The sequence below is a fragment of the Photinus pyralis genome, unplaced genomic scaffold (assembly GCF_008802855.1).
Source record: "Photinus pyralis isolate 1611_PpyrPB1 unplaced genomic scaffold, Ppyr1.3 Ppyr1.4_LG5, whole genome shotgun sequence".
Lineage (NCBI taxonomy): Eukaryota > Metazoa > Arthropoda > Insecta > Coleoptera > Lampyridae > Photinus > Photinus pyralis.
In genome coordinates this window covers 42977971-43000125 of record NW_022170596.1, presented here as the reverse complement: position 1 = coordinate 43000125, position 22155 = coordinate 42977971, and the positions used below count along the sequence as shown (strand labels likewise).

The following is a 22155-nucleotide window of genomic DNA, read 5'->3' as shown; positions in this document are numbered from 1 at the left end:
GGTTAAACAATGAATACCACACGTAGATAATTCCTCTCTCTGTCTAATATGGTCACGACAAATGGTAACGGATACGAGTTTTTCTGTGGGTTGCACCACAAAAACATTTTTAACTTCATTTTAAAGCATTCCTTTCGCGAAAATCAATTATACAGTCACAACCTATATATTTTTTTTTAATTTTAGGGAGTACAATCAATAAAAACAATATTTTTTACTTTTTTAAATAGTAGGCCATGGATTCATGGAGATCTTGTTTTGTTTATTGTATCCATTGTAACTAATGCACTGCAGTCTCAACCAACATAGGACACACGGTACATTCTCTTGAGCGCGTCTAATGATTTTATGATTATTTGTATTTTTTCGTTTTTGTGTATATATGATTTGTTTTTGTTAATAATAACAAATCAAAATTGTTGATGTGGTCCGCAGCTATATGTGGAATTGGAAACCTTAAAATGGCCCTTGATGATAAATGAGTTTGACATACCTGCTCTATTGATCGGAAATAAAGGATTTGGTGTAGTTTCCAACAAAGTAAGGTGTTATATTAAGTGTGTCAGTGTGAGTATGAAGTTTGATAATTATATTAGTAAATGGAAACTGAGACAGAAATAAATAAGCAGTTTGTCTTCAACCCCAATGAGACGTGTTAATAATTTATTAATACTGCAAGAAACTTACATTAATGCTGTCTAATACAGTACATAGGTACTTATACATTTGCAACGGGCCACTATGACGTACAGGCCAGCTGGTAGTCCGCCAGTCCGCCCCTGCGAATAGGACGAGAAAATGCGTACAAAAAATAAACCCGTATTATTAATTAAGTAATCGGATGCTTTTCCCGTACATTTTCTTTATTGAATTTTCCGAGTCGGTAGCTCGAAAATACGGTACCGGTGATCGAAACGAAGGAAGCGGTTTGAATGACACGTCCCTAATAACTAATCGTGTACACATCTTGAAGACTTTCAACCAAAATTATTTAGCGGAGTCTCGTTTTCCTTTATACATAAAGCGCGCAAGACATATATGGTTTCCTTATACGAGTAATATATACAGCTTCCCATCTTTTAACAATATTAAACGACTTTGTCAAAGGGAACTGAAATATTTAATACACTTCAGGCTTCTTCTCTCGACCATTTATTATTGGAAATCCAGTTGTACATTTTAGATCCGACTAAATGTACAGTTTATGTAAATTTTATTCGGTTTTTATTGATAAGAATTTAAGATGGGCGTGTTAGCCTGTTCGTAATTTTTGTCAACGTAAGGGATGATTTCCCAAAATAGGCGACTGAAATAATCGGCCATGCGGTCGACATGTTGCTGTTACAATTTATATTTTCAAGCCGGCATGTTAAGACACAAATGCAAGGTGAAGACATGAAACAAGATGGCGACTGGAAACAAGATGGGGATTGTAAAACAAGCTGGCCACTGAGTAACCAAAAAAACCAGGTGTCAAATTCTTGACAGAATAGCTTCCTAGCTGAAACCAAAAATTGCCAACATATGTTTCGTTTAAATTGCTTCAGAAACAAGATCGTTGCGTTTTGCACATATGCAACACAATTTTTTGACTTTGACAATTTTTTTCTCCGTTTTTTGATAATATAACCCGGCCCAATTTTTTGTAGGTTGTACACAGGAAAATAAGGTCTTCCAAATAATAGAATAAAAATTTTAGGTTGCTATTTGAAAAAAAAAGTTCGATGCCGTTACGGCGCTCCAAAATTTCTTTTCAAAAATCCGGCCCGTTATTTTTCTGTTCGGTATGCCTAAAACATATATACAAAATTTCAACAAAATCCGTCGAGCCGTTTTCTCAGAAAATTGCCAACAAACGTACGTACGTACATACAGACGGAAAAAAATGTTATTCTTTAAAAGTATGGTCTAAAACGTCGACATTTGATGAAATTTTGTGCAATGGCCTTTAGTCTTAGAAACGGCCCATGAATATTGGAATCGTGACTCTCCGAGGTGTTTCTACTTTATAAGCAAGAAAAATGAAACACGCGCGAATTCGTGATCACAAATTTGGAGCCTATGGCATGCAATCAAAGTAGCTAAACACTGGGTCAACCTTTTAAAATAATTCAAAAATGGTTGAACTGGCACTTATATAACATAACCTTTCTGTACACCTGCCCCCTGTGGGATGTTCTAAGAGGCAGTTTTTTGTTATTGAAACAACACACGGTTTATGCAAAAGCTTTATAATTACCAAGATAAGAAAAACAAGTCAATATAGAAAGCGGATATAACTACACATATAATATTAGCAAATTATTTAAATCTTCTTCGGCATTGTAATTAAGCGGAATTATATGTATGCATTAATTACCAAGCCAAAATTTGGTATTTGTTTAATTAAGTGGTGCAGCTGAAGTGGAACACACAAAGTGTTAATAGTCTGCACTCACTTGAAATGTGCGAACAATTTATATTTAAATCGAATACAAAGTTTGAAACTTCCAAAAGGGATTGCATTAAAATTGTAGGATATAATCCAACGATCGATTTATTATTACAGGCAGACGGAACACGGCAGAATTTTAAAACCAAGTCATGTACTAAGCTGTGTTCCATATTTCCTAGAGTTTTTCCGAACCAGAAAATGCTGTTGGCGAATAACTTACGTTGTAATATGTGTACGTGTACTCGATACCAACTGATTTTTTTAAGTAGGCCTATTTTGAAAGTACACGCTTGGTCAGCGGATTCGAAAATAGCATATTACATAACAAGCGTTTTTGTTTTTTAATGGCCGAGACCATACGAGAAAAATACGTGTTTGCTTTCGTTGGCATGTATGAAATATTAACTTTGATCAATTATGTCATTTTCGAAGGGAGTCATAGGAAAAGTTACTTTTCGTGAGAAAGAACTTGCCTAAATATCATTGATAAAGTGATTAATACAGTTCTATTCCGCTTCAAGTGTTACTGGAAATTGACCCACACTTCGTGATGCGCAAGATCTCTGGAGACGGTTTCTCCAACGTGTTATATGGTACATCCGTTTCGCAGCCCTTCCGAAATCTTGTCCAGGGGCAAGTCCGCATCTTTTGGTGGCGCTCGAGTCTGTCTTCCGCTAGCATTGGAAGTGATTTTATACTGAATTTAATTGGTAATGTATCGTTTCTTTATAATCAATTAAATTAATTTAACTAATTACATCGTTTAATTTTAAAATTTCATCGATTGAGTACGAACTACGAAGTTCGTCGCAACACCGGGATGCAGAAGTGACGATGTTGTGCGGAAATGACTAGTAGATATGGTGATGTGGTGTAATCTCTAAATAATTATTTTCAGTGCACTGTAAGTGTTGCAAATTTGACTTTTTCTTAGAAAATAGTAAAATCGACATCTCCCCCCTGGTAGACCGGTAAAAGCTGTAAAATTGACAACTTCTCATCCTCGCCCCGTATCTATTTTTGGAAGACGCATTAATTTTTACTTTCTCTTCCTTTATCATTCTTCGATTGGCACACCTGAGATAAAGCAGTTACGAGGGTGCTGACGGACGAGTACGACCACTAAATTTTGAATCTAATGTATAGTTGTTAACTTTCTTATTTAAGCCAGGAGAGAAATCTGGTATACTACATCAAAAGTACCCTTCAAGAGTTTGAAACCTATTAGCTAATCTAATCTCTAAATGCGAGAGCAGAATTCAAATTTCCACGCCGAGTAAAATGGTAACATTTAAATATTAAATTGGGCATATTTCATCCGGTAAATTACGCTGATTGTATTGAATTAGAAAGGAACCGTTCATCCAAATATACCCCATTATGAATTTTGCTTACGCTACCTTCCGAAAATATAGGATTAATAAGCGCGTGATAGAAAATGAACTACCACGCGACAGGATAATTAAGAATGCCATCATGAATAATGTAGAGTGAATTTGACCACGGTCATGGTCATGAATAAGTCTCCGTAATTACGACTTTTTTAGGGTTCAGGCGTCGGTCAGATCGCCCCAATAAACTGCATATTGCCAACAATTTAAGTAGCAATGTCCTTGACCAAGTTGGCCAACCAGTCAATAAGGTTGTTTTATTGTGTATCTACAAAGGTGTAACGTGAGTCAACGGCGTAACCTTGACTTTGGTTTCAATGTGTTCCGCACGAATAAACAAAATGTTTACAGTTAATATAAACTGGTGTATAGTAATAATCAAAAAAACGCCAAGACGGTTAATATCGATTGCGTCAACTTTTAAAATTATTAATTCACTCACCGAGCTTTCCTTCGATTTAACGGTCCTTAGGAATTTCGCTAATACCTGCACTTTATAAGACAGGTACAATTTCCTATCGCGTAGCAGCAAGAAGGCCTTTCCCCACGTCTGTTTTTGGGGATCTTGTAACCAGACCTGCGAAAATATGATCGGGCACTTTCCTTCTTGCGTTACCAAATTCTGGAAAATAAAAAATATTCGGTTACCGAAACGTATACAAAAAACGAATTTTTAATCTAATACCCATTGTACAGTGGAAAGAAGCCCAAGAAACGAACGGGATTAACACATTCACACTTCCGTTTTCCATGTGAGTGGTTAATATTAAAACTAGAAATCGCATTAACATATCTATAAATGCACAACCTCAAATAATCCAATCCAATTATATTAAATGTGTTCGTTTACTTATTTAATATTCACAAAAAAGCAAAACCACAAAGTTAGTAGTACCTAGCATAACCAAATTTAATAAAACGGATATACTTAAGTAATGCTGATTTGTTACCTAAAAGAAATAGCCTATGATCTGATCATGGATATCCGCCCCCATTATCTAACTATACTATAAATATACTAAGGTAATTATTTTTTCGAAAAATATGGAATAACCTAAAAAATACAGTTTTGGCACAGGACACCCCTTATAAAAACTATCAAATAGAGAAATAAAATAGTGGTAGCTCAATTTGAAAAAAATACTTATGGCACTTTTACTATTTTACTATTACTATTTTTTTGTGAACACCCTGTATCACTATATTCAATTTTTTCATTACCAAAGTGTTTCCTTTTATTCAGATTAACATTATTTATCAAATGTATTTCTTAACTTTAAAATCAAGGTCGCTACGATTTATCAAAGTGGGAGTAGCTCAACCAAATAGTGAATAGGTTTCCACGCAGAGGTTAAAAATGACATCGAATCAGCGAAAAATATACAGGGTGCTCCATTAAAAAATCCGCTGTGCATTGACACCGTAAAAATGGGACACCCTGTACATTCAAAAATAATTTCTGTAGATGCGCAACCATCTACAGTTGACATATGCTTTTTCCACAAACTAAGGATTGGGTACGTACGTAATAACATGGTACACCGACATGCACGTCTCGCCCAGATCTTAAATTTTTCCTTTGCCGAGATTCTGTTTTCAACATATTCTGCAATTTGGAACTACCGACAGGTTTCTATCGACTAGACCTTCCACTTCGAGTTTTCGAGACATCGAGCTTATAAACCCACTCAAATTAAAGTTTTGTTTTTTTTTGCGACCATGCCATCCGATAAAGGAGATAGGTACTTCACCAAAAGAACTATCGTACGAAACCCATAATGCTAAATACTCAAGGGGATTTTTTAATTTTAACATAATAAATTTATTGAATCCATTACTCCATTAAAATCTTTGAGTTCCTTTGCCACCAAGTTCAAGATTGTTACATTGTATAATTAAATCTACCACAAAGGAAACTTGGACACAGTTCTTCGAGTCGACATTTTCTAATTATTCATTACATCAAAGCAAAGGGAGACCAGGCCAAAGAATTATAAGTTCAATTACAGATAATGAAACTCCGAATGTGACAATTCCATCCACGAACATTAAATTAATTTCATCTAGCTTAATTACATGACCTCGAGCTCTCGGGCATCTGTAGCAAAGCAAGGGATAACTTTAGCGCAAACGGATGAGTTTACTACCACCATTCCCCTCCGACACGAGCCTAAATTAATGGGTATAAAGGACCATGGGTTTCAAGCGTCCTTTCCAAAAATATTTCGTACGAATGGATTCAGGATTTACGGTTTAATACCTACAACTGGATATTTTTGAATGGCAACCAATCAAACGGAAGAAACGACGCACCATTGCGAGAATCCTAGTGATATCGATTTGGATAACACGGCGTTAAGTTACTTCATAGGTAGAATACGTGTTGAGTATAATCAATAAGTTAGAAAAGCATAAGAAATTACATCAGACAGCCTGTCACTGACCTAGCGTATTCAATTCTATTATAATTACGCGCAATAATAATTTATGGCAACGTCCACTTTATTTTGCGTTTTAATCGCTTCTTTGCTTTTAGAATTTAGCTGGAGGTGCGTGAGCGTGAATACCTCATTGCGTTATTTCAAATTTACGATCAATTTGAGAATGACTACAGCAAGAGGTGAAAATCAAATAAAACACTGTGAAGGAGAGCTTTCGTGTAAGTACAATACGTTTTAATTAAAGTTATTGCCATTTCGTTTACCGTTATAGTTATGAACGGTGGACATGAATATTGTGACAAATGCAATAAAATTACCTGAAGAGAGGCCGAATGGTTGACGTTGATTCCGTTTAGCTCCTCGTAGCTGTCTAAATCAATCATGTCGGGTGGAAAAAATTGCTGTAATTAAAAGAGAAACAAATTATTAAAATCATAAAGAACATTCTGCTTTAAGCAACAGTTAAAATTGCATTATTGTTGGTGGTCACGAAAGTTTGTAATTTATGCGATCGGGAACTAAAATAAGTGCCAAAATCATGACGAGTAAAAGCCACGAAAGTATAAACGGGCCTAATTAGTGTTGAAATCAGCACATTTCATCACGATTTTTCAACATTTCAGACTTTTAATTATTCCTAAGTTTTAATAATGTATTTGCGGGCTTCGAAAAGTTGTTACTGAAGCGTGTTGAAGTTGGTGACTTATTTATTACTTTTCGGAAAATTTGTCACGGTTAAACGAATTCACGTTATTTACTTAACACGGTTGAATGGTGAATCCCGTCATCGTCAATACGCTAATCTAGTTTGGGAACTGTGCCCATTGATGTTTATACAGGGCGTCACAATAGAGTATGCAAAAAATTGGGTAGTACCAAAACAAGAATATTTGAGCTAAAAAGTTCGATTGAACAATAAATTTATCTGAAAGATTAGTAGAAGTAAAAATAAGGAACATTATCAATGGAATGAAGAACTCTAACTCATCTGGGCCTGATACAGTGATAACATTCCTGCGGTAATCAAAGAAATGTGCATTATTTATTGCAAAACCTCTAGAATAGATTAAGTTTTTTTTAATCTATGCCTCTAGTTTATTTAATAAATGCATGTAGATAGCACAGTCATTTCCTCGACATATACTCGTACATACTTAAAATAGCAAAGGTGCCTTCATATATATACAAGGGGTGACCGGAAGCTCGTAGAAAACCATCGACCCATTGCTCTTCTGTCAACGTTTGCAATTTTTTTTAGGAATTGGCCTCCCAAATAGATCATTTTCTTGAAAAGAACAATATCTTATGTGCCAACCAGTTAGGATATCAGAAAGGCAAATCTACCGCGCTCGCTTTTTATAAAATTCTACAAACGTTGTACAATGAACTGGCAAAGGCAAGTAATGATTATGATTTGTTGATCTAATGGTGTGTTTTCACGCTTATGCAATTTGCGTAAATTGACTTGTGCATGCTAATTTGGCTTGAGTAAAATCTGGATGGTCAGATATTTTGCATGTGGTTGGTGCAAATGCATGAACGTGCAAACGACACACCAATTCGACGCATGCGTAAGAGGGTGAAAAATAGTAAACAAAATTGCTGTTCCGACGTGCACGTGGTTTTAACAGACTGTGTTGTTATTATTATTATTATTATTATATTTATTAAATCTGTACAATATTTACACTTACGCTATTTTATGTTTTGTTTGTGATAACTGATAATAATGTCAAAGAAAGAAAAAGAGTTCATGGTACAGTTTATTGAGCTTTATTAATCCTTTCCTTGTCTTCTGCGATCTTCTTTTTTTGTCTTTTAGCACTTTTAACTTTTTAATTAAACAAACACCAGCTAATGCTATTAATTCCTCTTCGTAGTCCATCGTCTACAATGACAATCTGAGCTGTACTGTAGACAAATTTGTGCACCAAACTTGAATCGTGAAAATGGATGCATGAGTTCAGTGAATTTGCACAAATTGGCATGCACAAGTTAATTTGCGCAAATTGCATGAGCGTAAAAACGCACCTCTAGTCTAATTGTCTAAGTAAAGCATTTGACTGCATCATACGCTATGTCTGATAAATAAAATGGATAACTATGGTCTACGATTATTCTACCTCTTCTTGTACGCGAAAAAATTAATTATAAAGATTCTGTTTTCACGAGTTTTAGTCTAAGTAGCCATGGACTATGATAAAAGAAAAACATAGTCCATGGCTACTTAGACTAAAAACTCGTGAAAACAGAATCTTTATAATTAATTTTTTCGCATACAAGAAGAATTAGAATAATCGTTTCACATGATTTAGATGCAGAATTTATATCTCTAAAACTTTTATTTGAAGTATTTTTGCGTAAAATAATTAGGAAACATTTGCGCAAAGAGAAAGTAATTTTCCATGTTAAACGCCTATGTTCCACTTTTCGATTTACACCCTGTACTTTTGTTTACGGGCTGTATAAAATAATAAAGATGATGATTTCTCAGAAACAAACCGTTGACTTGAAAATTTCTCAACGGTGTCTTGTAGAGCTCAAAAGGTAGAATGAGAACGCGTTTTGTATTTTTGTATTTGTTCAAATAACATCATAACAAAAAGTAATCGGAATTTTATGGATTTCTTTAAAGCATGACAATAACACTTTAAAGTTTCGGGGATCCTTATCTTGGACACAGTGTATAACAAACTCCATATAAAAATCCGCACTACACACAAATTTGCGTGTAAAGTAAAAATACTTTCTATGAAAATAGTAGGATGGCGAAAGGAATATTTAAGTGTGAGGATTAATTTTTGTGTGTTTTGGCGTGATATTTCCGACGCCTTCTCGCAAGACGTCAAATAAAGTAAGTAAATGTTAAACGGATATTCCACCGGGGGAGAAGTTTTGTTGAGGACACAAATTTCACGGACGAATTCACAAAAAAAAAACAATTTTTCATTGCCCCGAGAAAAAACGGGAAAATTAGTTTTCTCCACACTATTATTGGAAAACATTCTATTGAAGTATCGTTATAGTACCGACTGCAACAATACGTAAACGAAACTTGGAAGAGGACCTCTCAATCACATGTATGAGTCTTCTTAATAAAATTCTATATGCAAGAAAAGTTATAAAGTCCTTTTGTAATTACCCTGTAAAATTAACAGGGGTTGATTAAAAGGTTTAAAATTGGAATCGATAGCTCATTCCATGTAAAGTCAGAATTATTAACACGATTAACCACAAAATTGGTAACTCAATTCAGAGGTAGATATTAATCTATTGTTGGAAGTTTCCTAACTTCACAGTCTTCTATGGATGAAGATGCTAATTTTACGAGAGCCAATTGTCTTACAGGGTTTCACGTTCCTTAGAAACAAATCCCTTTAGAAATATTTTTGGGAGAATTATCTAAAACTCTACTTAATAAAATCAACCATAAAACAAATGCAGTAATGCAAAAGTAGCTGTAATTATTTTTTAAAACAGTGTAAGTATTTTTTATGTTGTTTTGATCCATTTTTGTTATGAAATATCAACGCTCGTTTCATCGTTGTTATGGTTTTATAATTTCTAAGGACGATACTGCACAGAGTGTTCTAAGCTCGGTTCTAAGTAAACATAGTTGAGCATCAAAATCAAATCATTTTTAAATCGAGCACCCCCCCCCCCCCACATATTCTATATTTTGAAAGAACTTATAATGGGGGCATTCCGGCTTCATTTTTTATTTCTGATCTACAAAGTACATTAAAAATAAAAAAAACCCGTGAGTCCTCAATTTTTATTTGCGAGTAAAATAAACCCAAAATTTGAATATTGAAAAGCTGTGTTTTTAGTCCGAATTTGAAACGCTTCAGGCTAAAAATACGTCACAAACCTACAACCAATCACGTAGAAGTGAGCTGGCCCGGCTTCATTTTTTATTTCTGATCTACAAAGTACATTAAAAATAAAAAAAAACCGTGAGTCCTCAATTTTTATTTGCGAGTAAAATAAACCCAAAATTTGAATATTGAAATATTGAAAAGCTGTGTTTTTAGTCCGAATTTGAAACGCTTCAGTCTAAAAATACGTCACAAACCTACAACCAATCACGTAGAAGTGAGCTGGCAACCTCGCGCGAGGGTCTGACGTTTGTCGGATTTGACGTTTTAAGAGGCATGTTTAACTGCATCACAACCATCTATATTTACAAGCCGTGCTAAGAATTATGGCAACAGTGCATGGTAGGCCGATTTCCTAATTCAACTTGGCAGATTTAAGGTGTATTTTATACGTGTTTTGGGTGTAATATTCCTATTTACCTGTTTTAACAAAGCGTGTGCTTCACCTCGACCTCTTTCGACAGAAGTTCACCAATTTCGGAGATCCCGATGGAAAACACATTATCATGCAGTTACCAATTTACAGCGTTCCGAATTTTAAAGTCAAATAAAAATGTTATTATCCATTTTTGTTAATAAATAAAATATATGTACAATTGCCTAAGTATCTTTCTTCTGTATTTAAACCACCAAGGCGAAACACAGGAGAGAGGAAAAATGCAATTTTTCAAGAGCAACAAGACGCCATTAAAACTTAAATCGGCCCACCGATTGATTTCGGACAGCGTTGCCAAACTTCTCAGCATGGCTTGTAATTATAGACGGCTGTGACTGCATCCAACGCGAAAGTGAACGACAAGTTACAAGTGCCTGTGACAGGTGACGCAAGTTACAAATGACATTCTTAATGATTGTAGATCAGAACTCTGAAATTCTCAGGGGGGGGGGGGGGGAGTTTATAATTTTATTCCAAAAAACTGATGTAATCAGCTTTTAGAGTAACCGAAGAATGGTGTAGGGAACACCTCTTGTCCATCAATCTGACAAGAACGAAGCTAGTTCTCTTCACAACAAAATTAAAGGTGCTATTCCAAGAACATCTAATTTTCAGAGTCAGTGAAATACCTAGGAATCACATGGAGGCCCTTCTGGGATCCTTGCGTCTCAAAAAAGGAGTTGATGAATAGCAGAGGTTCGGAGGTGGGCCATTCTCGAATTCTGGGCGAGGTAATTAAGTGATTGTCTATCCTAGAAAGGCGATCGGACTGTATTCCAATCGGAGTTGGTAGGACTAACGCTCAGTGCATAACATATGAAACCAAACTAACTAAATCTCTGGTAACAACACGGTTGCCCTACAGATCAATGTACCTCTAGGTTGGTTTCCGAATGTCACCATGCACTAGAGCCAGTACCAAGCAGCAACGCCCTGGAGCTTGTATGGGGTAAAGGGCATGCTTCAACGGACCGTAGTGTGAGAGGCGCGGGGCCCGACTGGCCTCAAAAGTCAAAACAGGCGTTTTATCGAAGCCACCGTGATGGTGGCTTCGGGTTTATGGTCCGGAGCCGGCTCTAACAGACACCTGCGCATGCGCGTTTTGGCCAAGAGCTTTTCAGTCCTGTCTTTTATGTATAAGAATATGTGTATCAAAATAAGCTCCAATCGTTTCAGCCGTTTAGCCGGAAATGAGAGTACAGACAGACCGACAGACAGACCGACATCATAGAGATATTATTAGATACGGATTCCTGGTGTTTAAAAATGGGGGGGGGGGTCATTTTTTACCACAATATGTGGGTGATAAACATAAAGTTAAGGCCTCGGGCGGGTGGAAAAAGTTGGAAAATGCGTTAAAAATGTCCTCTGGTACATTACTTAATCCCTAGCAATTAAAATAAAAAACCTAGAGCAGAGATTGAGTTGGACCGTCGCCGCGCCGTATACCCCTCTTGAGTACCTATGTATGTATGTAATAGAATATTAACTAAAGATGATATTTTTCCTCACTGATCTACGTGCGAAAAATCCGGTATAAATTGCATTATTAAATTAAAACCACTAAGAACTTCCATTTAGAATTTAAATAAAAAATGATTGATGTTCCGTGCGCCTATTTTTAAACTAAACCTCTTTGTTGTAACTCGCAATGTCGTGCCTGCATTTCATTAATTCATTAATTCAACGAACTTCATGTAGGTGTGCCAGTTGAAATGCAAATCGCATAATAAATGCTGTACTTCATTCGAAACTTAATCAATATCGCACCCATAATTAAACAGGAGTTTCCCTTTTACCGGTAATAAATTCCTGTAATATTAAAATTTGTTTTCGTGGCCTATACGAAACGAGTAACAAAGAGAAGGGAGTGGACCATAAATAATATCATCGAAAGCATCGCCTAAAATATGTTTTCATTAGAAGTTCGCCAACGAAAAAATTCGGTTTATTCCAAAAATTTAATTATAATTTACTTTGGGGAAAAGCAAGTTAACTCCCTAAAATTCGTGCCTCGCTAATAAGTTATCGATATTCCTAATGGAATTTCAAACGCCCTAAGCGGAAGGATATTTTCAGCGAGTGATTTTTGATTAAAGAATAACCGTTTAAATAAAAGTATAGATTACACGCGAATGAATAAATCGTGGCGCCATCCTCCGCCACTATCTGGCAGCACAGAAGTATACTAACTACAACTTTCAATTCAAACTACTAGATGGCGCGGTCTCATTCACGTTTTCTTAAAAATGAAAATCTATACTTACATGGGGATGATGAAAAAATTCATATTTCCTATAATCTTTCCTAAATACGAAGCGTACATCTGCGTGTCTGGAGTAGTTTTGTACATCTCTGTGTGCGGAAAGGACATATTCGTGGTCTTCTAGTAGCCTTTCTGCAACAATAAATTACACGTTATAAGATTGCGCTTAATAAATTAAATTCACCCTAATTTGTGCGTGTTCACAAGCACTAAAGTTACAAACCGAAAGTTTGCGGTTAATAACTGTCATGTAAATGTCCTAAATCTCATGTTTGATTCTCGCACTTAAAAAGTAATAATATAAATTTAAAAGAACGCACGTCAGGGATAATCATCATAACTTTTTTTCGTTGGGCTCTAATTATCTTAGTACTTGGAATCAAAAATGAACAATTTCCAAACGACACTGTCCGCCTGTCCGTGGAAACTCATAATTTTTCAATTTTTACGAATCTGACAAGCACTGTCCGGTGCGTTTTGCTTAATTATTCAAATAAATTTTTTGTACAAATCGGAGCGCTAAAACGATATAAGCTCTCGTAATCCAGTTTTTCGTAAAAAAGGCAAAAGTTTGTTACGGGAAAAGATTTCTGGAGAGTCAATCCAAATAAAATACTGATCGGTAAAGAATAAAATTGGTTTTTGCGGTTCGTTTTAGACAGTTTGCTTAGAAATTTTGTACGAAAACTACGACAGCTGAACTTAATTAATAGAAATAAAGACAATATCTTTACGATATTAGATTTCGAGTTGATTCAATTTGTAGGAAAACTTCGTAATTTGATCATTTTTCGTTCTTTTTCATTTTTAATCTCCGAAAGTAATTCATTTTGAGTTATCGTGGGCAACATTTGACCTGTTTGTGAAAATTATTGTTTTATAAATATTTTTCTGATATGCAGTTTCCGAGGTCATGTTTTCCAAACCTTCCAATTTCGTGTAGGAGGTAATTCTCAATGTGAAGATCAAAAGGTGAGAGCAAGAGTTTCCAACTGGCAAAAATATGAAAGGCCTTTGAAATCAATCTCTAAAACAGGCGAATAACAATTATAGCTGTTATTACCGAAACCATAAGCAAATTAAAGCTACGAAGAGTCAACAGGGTTAAAATTCGAATTAAAATTTCGAATTATAACGAATTCTTTAAACTCCGTTTCAAGTCGAAATTGTGCCGTGATGTAACCTAATATTAGTAATAATGAAATACATTAGGTAGGTGCAAGTAATTTCACTTGTTCTTCAGTAATTTCATCCTCATTTATTACGACCCTTTCATAAGCACAAAGCATCCAGTTTGATCCATTTTTGATAATAACATTCAACTTTACTTGAAAGAAAAGTACTTATTCACTAAGGAGGTGACTCAAGAATCTTGCAAATCATAGTAACAGCTCTAGTAAAATAATCACACTTGACTCCAATTTGTGCGGGTTGACTTTAAATGAATAATTTTGGGAGACTTCGATCAACTTCCGAAAACTCTATTACAAGCAATTCCAAAAGGAAAAGTAAACAAATTCAAATACATACAAAACCAACGTTGTGCTTATTCTTAGGTTCTCCCAGGTGTACTTAATAAATTGAAAAAAAATCTCATATGCAAGGTGTGCCGTAATTATTTTTGGTCTTAATGTTGGGATCTCCATAACTGTGAGAGATACAGTTTAAGTTAAATGACGGCAAAGTTGGCTAAAAAACGCATTTGAGATTTTAAAAAATCTTTGAAACTACCCGAGATATCACCAAAAAACTGAAAATGTCAAATTTCGTTTTCATTTCCCCTAGCTTAAGCGGTAGGGAATGGTCGGTTCCCGTTAGCACCGTCTATGGGAATTTTTTTTTCGGAGAATCAGAATCTGTTATCATAATTTCCATAACACGCTAGATGTGGCAGCTACAGGTCACTACTTTCTTATTTCTTATGGCCGCCATATTAAATTTTTACCGAATGACATAGAAGACAATAAAAGAACGGCCATCATAGCCACGTTGATTTAGCAAGATCTAGTTACCCGTGGATGTTTTGTTGAGAAATGATGTACAATATTTGATTTTGAAAATTTTCTTGTAAATTTATGGAAAAGTAAGGAGTGTTATACGTCATTATTTTTCTTTTTTTGTCTTCTATGTCATTCCGCAAAAATCCAACATGGCGTCCATAGGAAATAAGAAAGTAGTATCCTGTAGCTTCTACATGGAGCTAACGGGAACCGTGCATTTCCTGTCGCTTAAACTAGGGAAAATGAACACGAAATTTGACATTGTTAGTTTTTCGGTAGATTCAGTCGCCGTTAGTAACTTCTACGGGCACTTGTTTCCGACAATCTGAATCTGTTTTTAAAAATGTCCATATCACGCTAGATGTAGAAGTTACAGGCTACTACTACTTCCTTATTGCGTATGGGAGCCACATTTGATTTTTACCGAATGAGATAGAGAGGATAAAAAAAGAAATTCATTTGAATGCATTGCCATCATACTCATATATTGTTGATTCAGCAAGATCTAGTTACCCGTGGATGTTTTGTAGAGAAATGAATATAAAATATTTGATTTTGAAATTTGTCTTGTAAATTTGTGTATGTGTGACACATCATTATTTTCTTCTTTTTTTTATCTTATTCCGTAAGAAATAAAAAAGTAGTAGCGTGTAGCTTCTACATCTAGCATGTCATGAAAATTCTGATAACAGATTCGGATTCTCCGAAAAAAAAGTGGCCCTAAAAGGTGCCGACGGGAACCGTCCATTTCCGACCGGTTAAAGGCGGATTTATAGTTCCGTAGCCGTAAGAACGGAACCGTAAAATCTTACGTTAACGAAAATTATACGATTTATAGTTACCGTAGTGGTAAGAGATGAGCTTGCGCATTAGTGCGAAACGAGATCCGCCATTGTTTGTCATCTGTCAGTAAGAGTAACGTGCATTTCAAAATAATAATAACCAACAAAGTGTCAATAATTACTGTAAATAAACGAAACGAACGTCAGGATAAACTCAACTGTTTGAATTATCCGAGTACTGCCGACGACAAACGCGTTAGCACGATTTACCGTAAGAAATAAGATTTGGGCATTTCCTACGTACCGTAACCGTTCTAACGCAACGTTAACGCAAACTATAAATGTTCACACGCAATAAGTAGGGTTTAATTCCAAACGTTACGGTACGGCGTTGCGGGTACGGAACTATAAATTCAGCTCAAGGTAGAGAAAATGAAAGATTTTGATATTTTCAGTTTTTTAGTGTTCATTATGACAAGGAACGTATGATCATTTCATGATTCATTTGATACCATGCTCCAAATTCGAGTCTTTTTAGGACAAAACTTGATGGACAACTTGTGATCACATAAAACCAAAGTGGCAACTGTATTTCAAATTCGAATTTTCAGTAAATAGCAACCTTAATTTTGCTAGGAAATTAAAAATCGTATTTCCTCAATAAAAATAAAATCATTATCGTCACAGTTTTAGAAAATTATATCGCCATGGATGAACGATTTTGATACCAAGTCGAAAACACTTGGGTATACATTGTGTCCAACATAAGGACGTCTATTATGGGGATCACGCCGGAAACCATAGAAGCTCTAAAGAAAACCAGAAAGTTCTGATTACCTACTTCCGAAGATATGCCAGAAAAATCGAAATTTGCCGATTTATTTTTTTCTGGTGTTATTTGGGCAGAAAAATAAAAAAAACACTTTCTCGTTGCCAGCTCTACAAGATAACCTCAAGAGATTTTCAATACAACGTTTAGTTTTGGAGAAATCATCATCGACTTTATCTTTTATATGGCCCATAAAAAAAGTACACATCGGATCGAATACGAGATACGGCACACAAGAAAAAAACAAAAGTTGGAAACTCTTGGTTTCAACAAGATGCTGCACCCGCGCACAACGCGTGTTTTCTCAAACGAATTCGGCGTTAGGTGCGGGTATACCATCTTGTTGAAACTAACAGTTTCCAACTTTTTAATGCCGTTTATCGTTGTATTCGTAATAAGAAATACTACTCAATGGATGTGCAAAGTGGATGGTTCTCCGAAACGAAACGTTGTATTAAAAATTTTTCGACGGTGTCTTGTAGAGATCAAAAAGATGGGACACGCTGAAAACTTGTCCAATACTTCTCCAATAATACAGAATTACAGACCTGGCTGAGGAGTAGCGAGGCTAACTCAACCCCTATATTTTTAAAGGTGGGAATTTTTTTGGAAAAAATTGTCTGAGGCGTTTCCAAATTTGTACAACTTTAAATTTAATATTTAAAGAGCGAAAAAATCAATAAGCCAAATCATTTAGTGGAGCCCTACACTTTACCTTCACAGTTTGAAAAAATGTATACTGGCCGCCATAAATAAATGAACACCCAGTGCACTTTGATTAATTTTAATGAAATTTTCGGGACACAGTGTATATTGCACATAATTAATCAATGTTTTCAGGAGGCAATCTAGAATCTACACAGTGCCGTTAAATAATTACGCAAAATTCTAATTACTATTTTAATTCTATGAAATTTAACCGAATCCATACAAAACAATTTAATTTGCACAATAAGAAATTGAAAATTGAACAATACTTCGTGAAGCTGATGGTTTCCGTGGTATACAACATGTGAATCGGTTTCCCCTGGGAAATGGATACTACTTAAATTACCCTAGCTCGAATGGAATGTTGATTCCTTTTCTTCATTTCTGCACTACCAATTAAATAGAAGCTAGGGCGATAGATCAAATCTCACGCAAGACCAACATACACCACGTTGCATTTTCCACGATACTGAAATGATCTCATGCTTTTGCCAATTCCGCCATATTGGAACAAAATGGTGGACACTTTTATATGTTAAATAGTCACATAAAGAAATTTACCTACACCTGATCGGCAGAGCCGAAAGGGATTTATTTAATTCTTAGCTTGAATTATAAACATTAAAGGCCACCCATTAATCTTTGAATTGTAGTTTAATGGTTGCGTGATTGTGGACGACCCTCATCATAGTGGATGCAACCTGACGCGTACGTAAATTATTCTACAACATTATCGTAATTAATTGTTTACGTTTAGATACCTATTGTTTACTTAATAAATGCAATTCAACTGAAGGGTTGGATTATTCATTCTAGGCGATCGACAACATTAATCAAAGGTGGGTCCGAACAACCAGCGTATAGCTCAAAATACAGTTGAAGATGTTTGATATATTAGTACGCAAAGTTCTTTGTGTTATTGGCTATTGCAGCCTGTAACGGGCAAGAAATAATATCGACCTTTTTTCTGCTTCTTATTTCCAAGCACGTGCTTACCTCAACCCTATTTACGTATAACAACATCGAGGTAAATAAAAGACTTCATCCACGAGCACCGGGACAGATGGGAACACGCTTTTACGCCATAAAACAATTTAGTACATAAAACCAGCACATAAAATAGATTGTTATTTGGTCGTTCCCATTTCAATTCCCGTACATATACCCACCCCCTTCACTCACAACCATTATTAGTTATTCGCACCTCTCACATGTTTCCAAATCGTTTACGATGCAACACCCGCCAAATTATCACGCAGTAAAACCGCTTATGGGGAGTAAATTTATAATGAGGTTGGGTAAATAAGGTTTTATAATAGGGTTTTTCATTATGGTGTCGTTATGCATTTACGTCGCGTTACTAGAAAATGTAATCCTACAATCTGTACTTCTTCCCCAGGCCAGATCCTGGAAGGGAACGGAATTTAATAAATATTTGATTGCTAACTTTTCGTGGAGAAAGGTCGCTTCATTACTCCATTACAATTTATTCGACATAATTAATGAACTGACGTTACCGTGAAGTTCCAAACGTGAAATCTGGGTGGGTAAAGTCTCCCACGGAACGTACCTCGACCTATACATTATTCCTGCACATGTTTCTGGACTTTGTGTACCAATATGAACTTGACGCCGAGTATACGAGATACGGCCGTCCGTGACATTACCAGGTGATTAACAAAACATAAAAGGCCTCAGAGATTTTAGTCTATGATAGTTATGATACTAAAAAATCGTATTTCTTACTCACGTTTAGTGTAACATTATTATTTACTTTAATATTTTTACTTTACTATAAACAGGGTCCGAAGAATCGCATACGATTTTCAGTAGGGGAATGTTTTTCCACTCAGCTCGTATTTGGAAACCAGACTTTTAATCCGGCTCATATTCTATAGCGCTGATCCGTGAACTCGTGGAAATCGATTGGCGAGGGTTTGACATCGCTATCTCTTTTCGTTCTCGAGTTAGACGAGGAACAGACAGATAGATGGACAAAACCATCACATAATTTTTCGAAAAAAAAAATTCCCCTAGAGTCATATTTTGTGTAGTTGAACACCAGCTTTTACTTTTGACCGATGAATTAAACTTCTTCCGCGGCATTTCTGGTGCAAAAATTATTGGAAATGAAATTTAAAATATTAACAAAAAGGTTGTCAATAATTCTGATACCATAGCCAGTTTCTTTGAAAAACCGTCGTAGCATCTCTTTCTGTGGAATAAGATTTTACCTGGTATTACAAATATGTTTCGAAGTTCACAAAAATTGTCAGTCTAGTTGGATGTGCTAGGCGATTTATTAACAAGATGAATAATCGAAGGAAGGGCATTATGGAATATACATATAACATATAAAACTTTTTAGGGTCTGGTAAAGTGACAGGAGGCAGGAAAAGCAGTCAGGAAAAGTGTTACTGCCACTGTCATGGAAACGACGTCGAAGATTTCCCGACATAAAGCAGGCATGAATGAAGGTTTCATGGCGATTTTGTGGAAATTTGTTTAACTTGCCTTTCTTTGTAATATTTGGCAAGATTTAAGAAACGTGAAACACTTATGGTTTTATCAATTCAAATTGAAACGTTATATGTCTAAAAACATGCATGAGAAAAATTACTAGTATTTCATGCAACTAAATTACAGAGTAGGTATAGCTATTACTTGTGTAAACTTAAATTATGTACTTTTCTAGGAGAAAATGTTAACCTTTAAAGCTGTTTCGGACACGGAAATTGCTTTTTGATTGATTTTAACCCCGAGCGTTGACAATGTCGTCCTTAAGAATCGGTCGTAACGAACACGAGAACATTTTTCAACTTTTTTTTGTTATGGCTGTCCGCATAATTGCTAGTGAATTCTGAACCACTTGGGCAACTGGCATAGTTTTTCCCCCCATTTATAATACTTCCAAATTAAATAAATGCAATATTTTAAATACCAATCCGATAGGATAGCCAATGAAAAATGTGAACAGTAGGGCTTTTGTATCGTTTGCAAGAACAAAGAAGTGCAGCGGTGAACATTTTATAGTTAACGCTTTTAGAAATAAAAATGTTATAGCCTGAAACGATCGTATCGTAAATTTTATTGCCCATTCCTGTTGATGGAAATTGATGAACAAAGAAAACTCGTTTCCTCTTCCTAGATGATTTGTTCAACTTTGCATTCTAATTAAAATCGATTTAACTGTTGTGCACGCGGAAATAATTGTGGCATGTATTAGGCACGTGTCAACAATTTGTAATATCCTAGCATTCCAGAGATTGCATAAACTAAAACAATTACACACGATCATCAAATTTAGATGGAAAAACGATAGCAATACGATTATGTAAACAATTTATTTATTACAAATGAAATACTTCTATGCTGACACAGTAACTTGAGCAAGAATGCCTTTTTAAATCATTTTCGGAAATCAACAGCTAAAGTCGGTGGCTCGGATGAGATCGTAGGCCATTTGATTCGAAATGTGCTCGGCAAGGGAATCTGCTCCAACTAGATAGAGCCACCAGCCACTGCTAGCAATGGTAGCAAGGCAAAATACGGCAAAAAACACGAACCGGCTACTCTACTTACTTGGAGCAACTTCAATCAGACCAACGAACAAATTATTTAGAAATCCAATTATTATACGGGGTGAGTTTGGAAGGCAATATTTCAAAAATAGTTTTATAAAATTTTGATGACTTAATAAGGATATTGGGGGACAAATTATAAAGCTTTTCGAGAAATTTGATTCTCCTCTTTCTCTACAATCAAGAGTGTTATTATAGTCCTTAGCATGAAAGAATCCTCCCAGCCAAACACAGTACTTCCCAGTAAATCCAATTTTGCTAATCCTCTTTCTCTACAATCAAGATAATAATGAAATAATTTTTAATTAAATAATTTTATACTCTTACGAATGAAAAATTCCATAGTCATCACGCTCAAATTGTTTAAATTAATTATATTTAATTAAATAGCAAGGCAAAATACGGCAAAAAACACGAACCGGCTACTCTACTTACTTGGAGCAACTTCAATCAGACCAACGAACAAATTATTTAGAAATCCAATTATTATACGGGGTGAGTTTGGAAGGCAATATTTCAAAAATAGTTTTATAAAATTTTGATGACTTAATAAGGATATTGGGGGACAAATTATAAAGCTTTTCGAGAAATTTGATTCTCCTCTTTCTCTACAATCAAGAGTGTTATTATAGTCCTTAGCATGAAAGAATCCTCCCAGCCAAACACAGTACTTCCCAGTAAATCCAATTTTGCTAATCCTCTTTCTCTACAATCAAGATAATAATGAAATAATTTTTAATTAAATAATTTTATACTCTTACGAATGAAAAATTCCATAGTCATCACGCTCATATAGTTTTATTCGTTGAAGTTTTTAAAAAATAACAGCGACTATATTTTTCGGCCGTACTGCCACATGCAGCGATGTAAAGTTAACAGGAAAACGGTAAATTTACAAACGTTGAAGACGGATAAGACGAACATGTGATTTTTTTAATTATTTAACTGGCCGAAGCCAAGTGAAAAACCTGAAGGAGTGCGTTAAACGGAAAGTTGTCCTAAGTTTCAAGACGAATTAAATAATGCCGTCTGCATGATCTCGAATTTAAACTTTACTTAAATAATTTAAATATGTAGTCATCTTAATAGTTTCAATACTTTTATAAGTTTTATTTTTTCCCCCCCGTTCTTTTGAAATGTGTTAACCCAAATTTCAACTTTAATGTAAAAATTCAACCCCCCCGGTTGGTTGTCTTAACAAGGCTTGATAATTAATTCGTCTTGAAACTTAGGACAACCTTTCCGTTTTAACCACCCTTCAGGTTTTTCACTTGGCTTCGGCCAGTTAATAATTAAAAAAAAACAACATGTTCGTCTTTTTCGTCTTCAACGTTTGTAATTTACCGTTTTCCTGTTAACTTTCACATCGCCTGATGATGGCAGTACGCCGAAACTATAGTCGCTGTTAT

The 22155-nt window shown here is 35.3% G+C and overlaps 1 protein-coding gene across 3 annotated transcripts in view; it reads right to left on the bottom strand.

The window, feature by feature from the left end:
• Positions 1 to 4078: 4078 nt before the first annotated feature.
• The window catches only part of LOC116170828 (growth factor receptor-bound protein 10-like), a 188285-nt gene continuing 170208 nt past the window's right edge, over positions 4079 to 22155 (bottom strand). For all 3 annotated transcript variants that reach the window (XM_031487352.1, XM_031487351.1, XM_031487350.1), the window contains exons 4-6: positions 12848 to 12978; positions 6584 to 6667; positions 4079 to 4447 (exon numbers count right to left, since the gene is read on the bottom strand). In XM_031487352.1, coding sequence (XP_031343212.1) covers positions 4094 to 4447; positions 6584 to 6667; positions 12848 to 12978 — 569 coding nt within the window. In that variant the 3' untranslated portion in view covers positions 4079 to 4093. The remainder of the gene's footprint in view (positions 4448 to 6583; positions 6668 to 12847; positions 12979 to 22155) is intronic.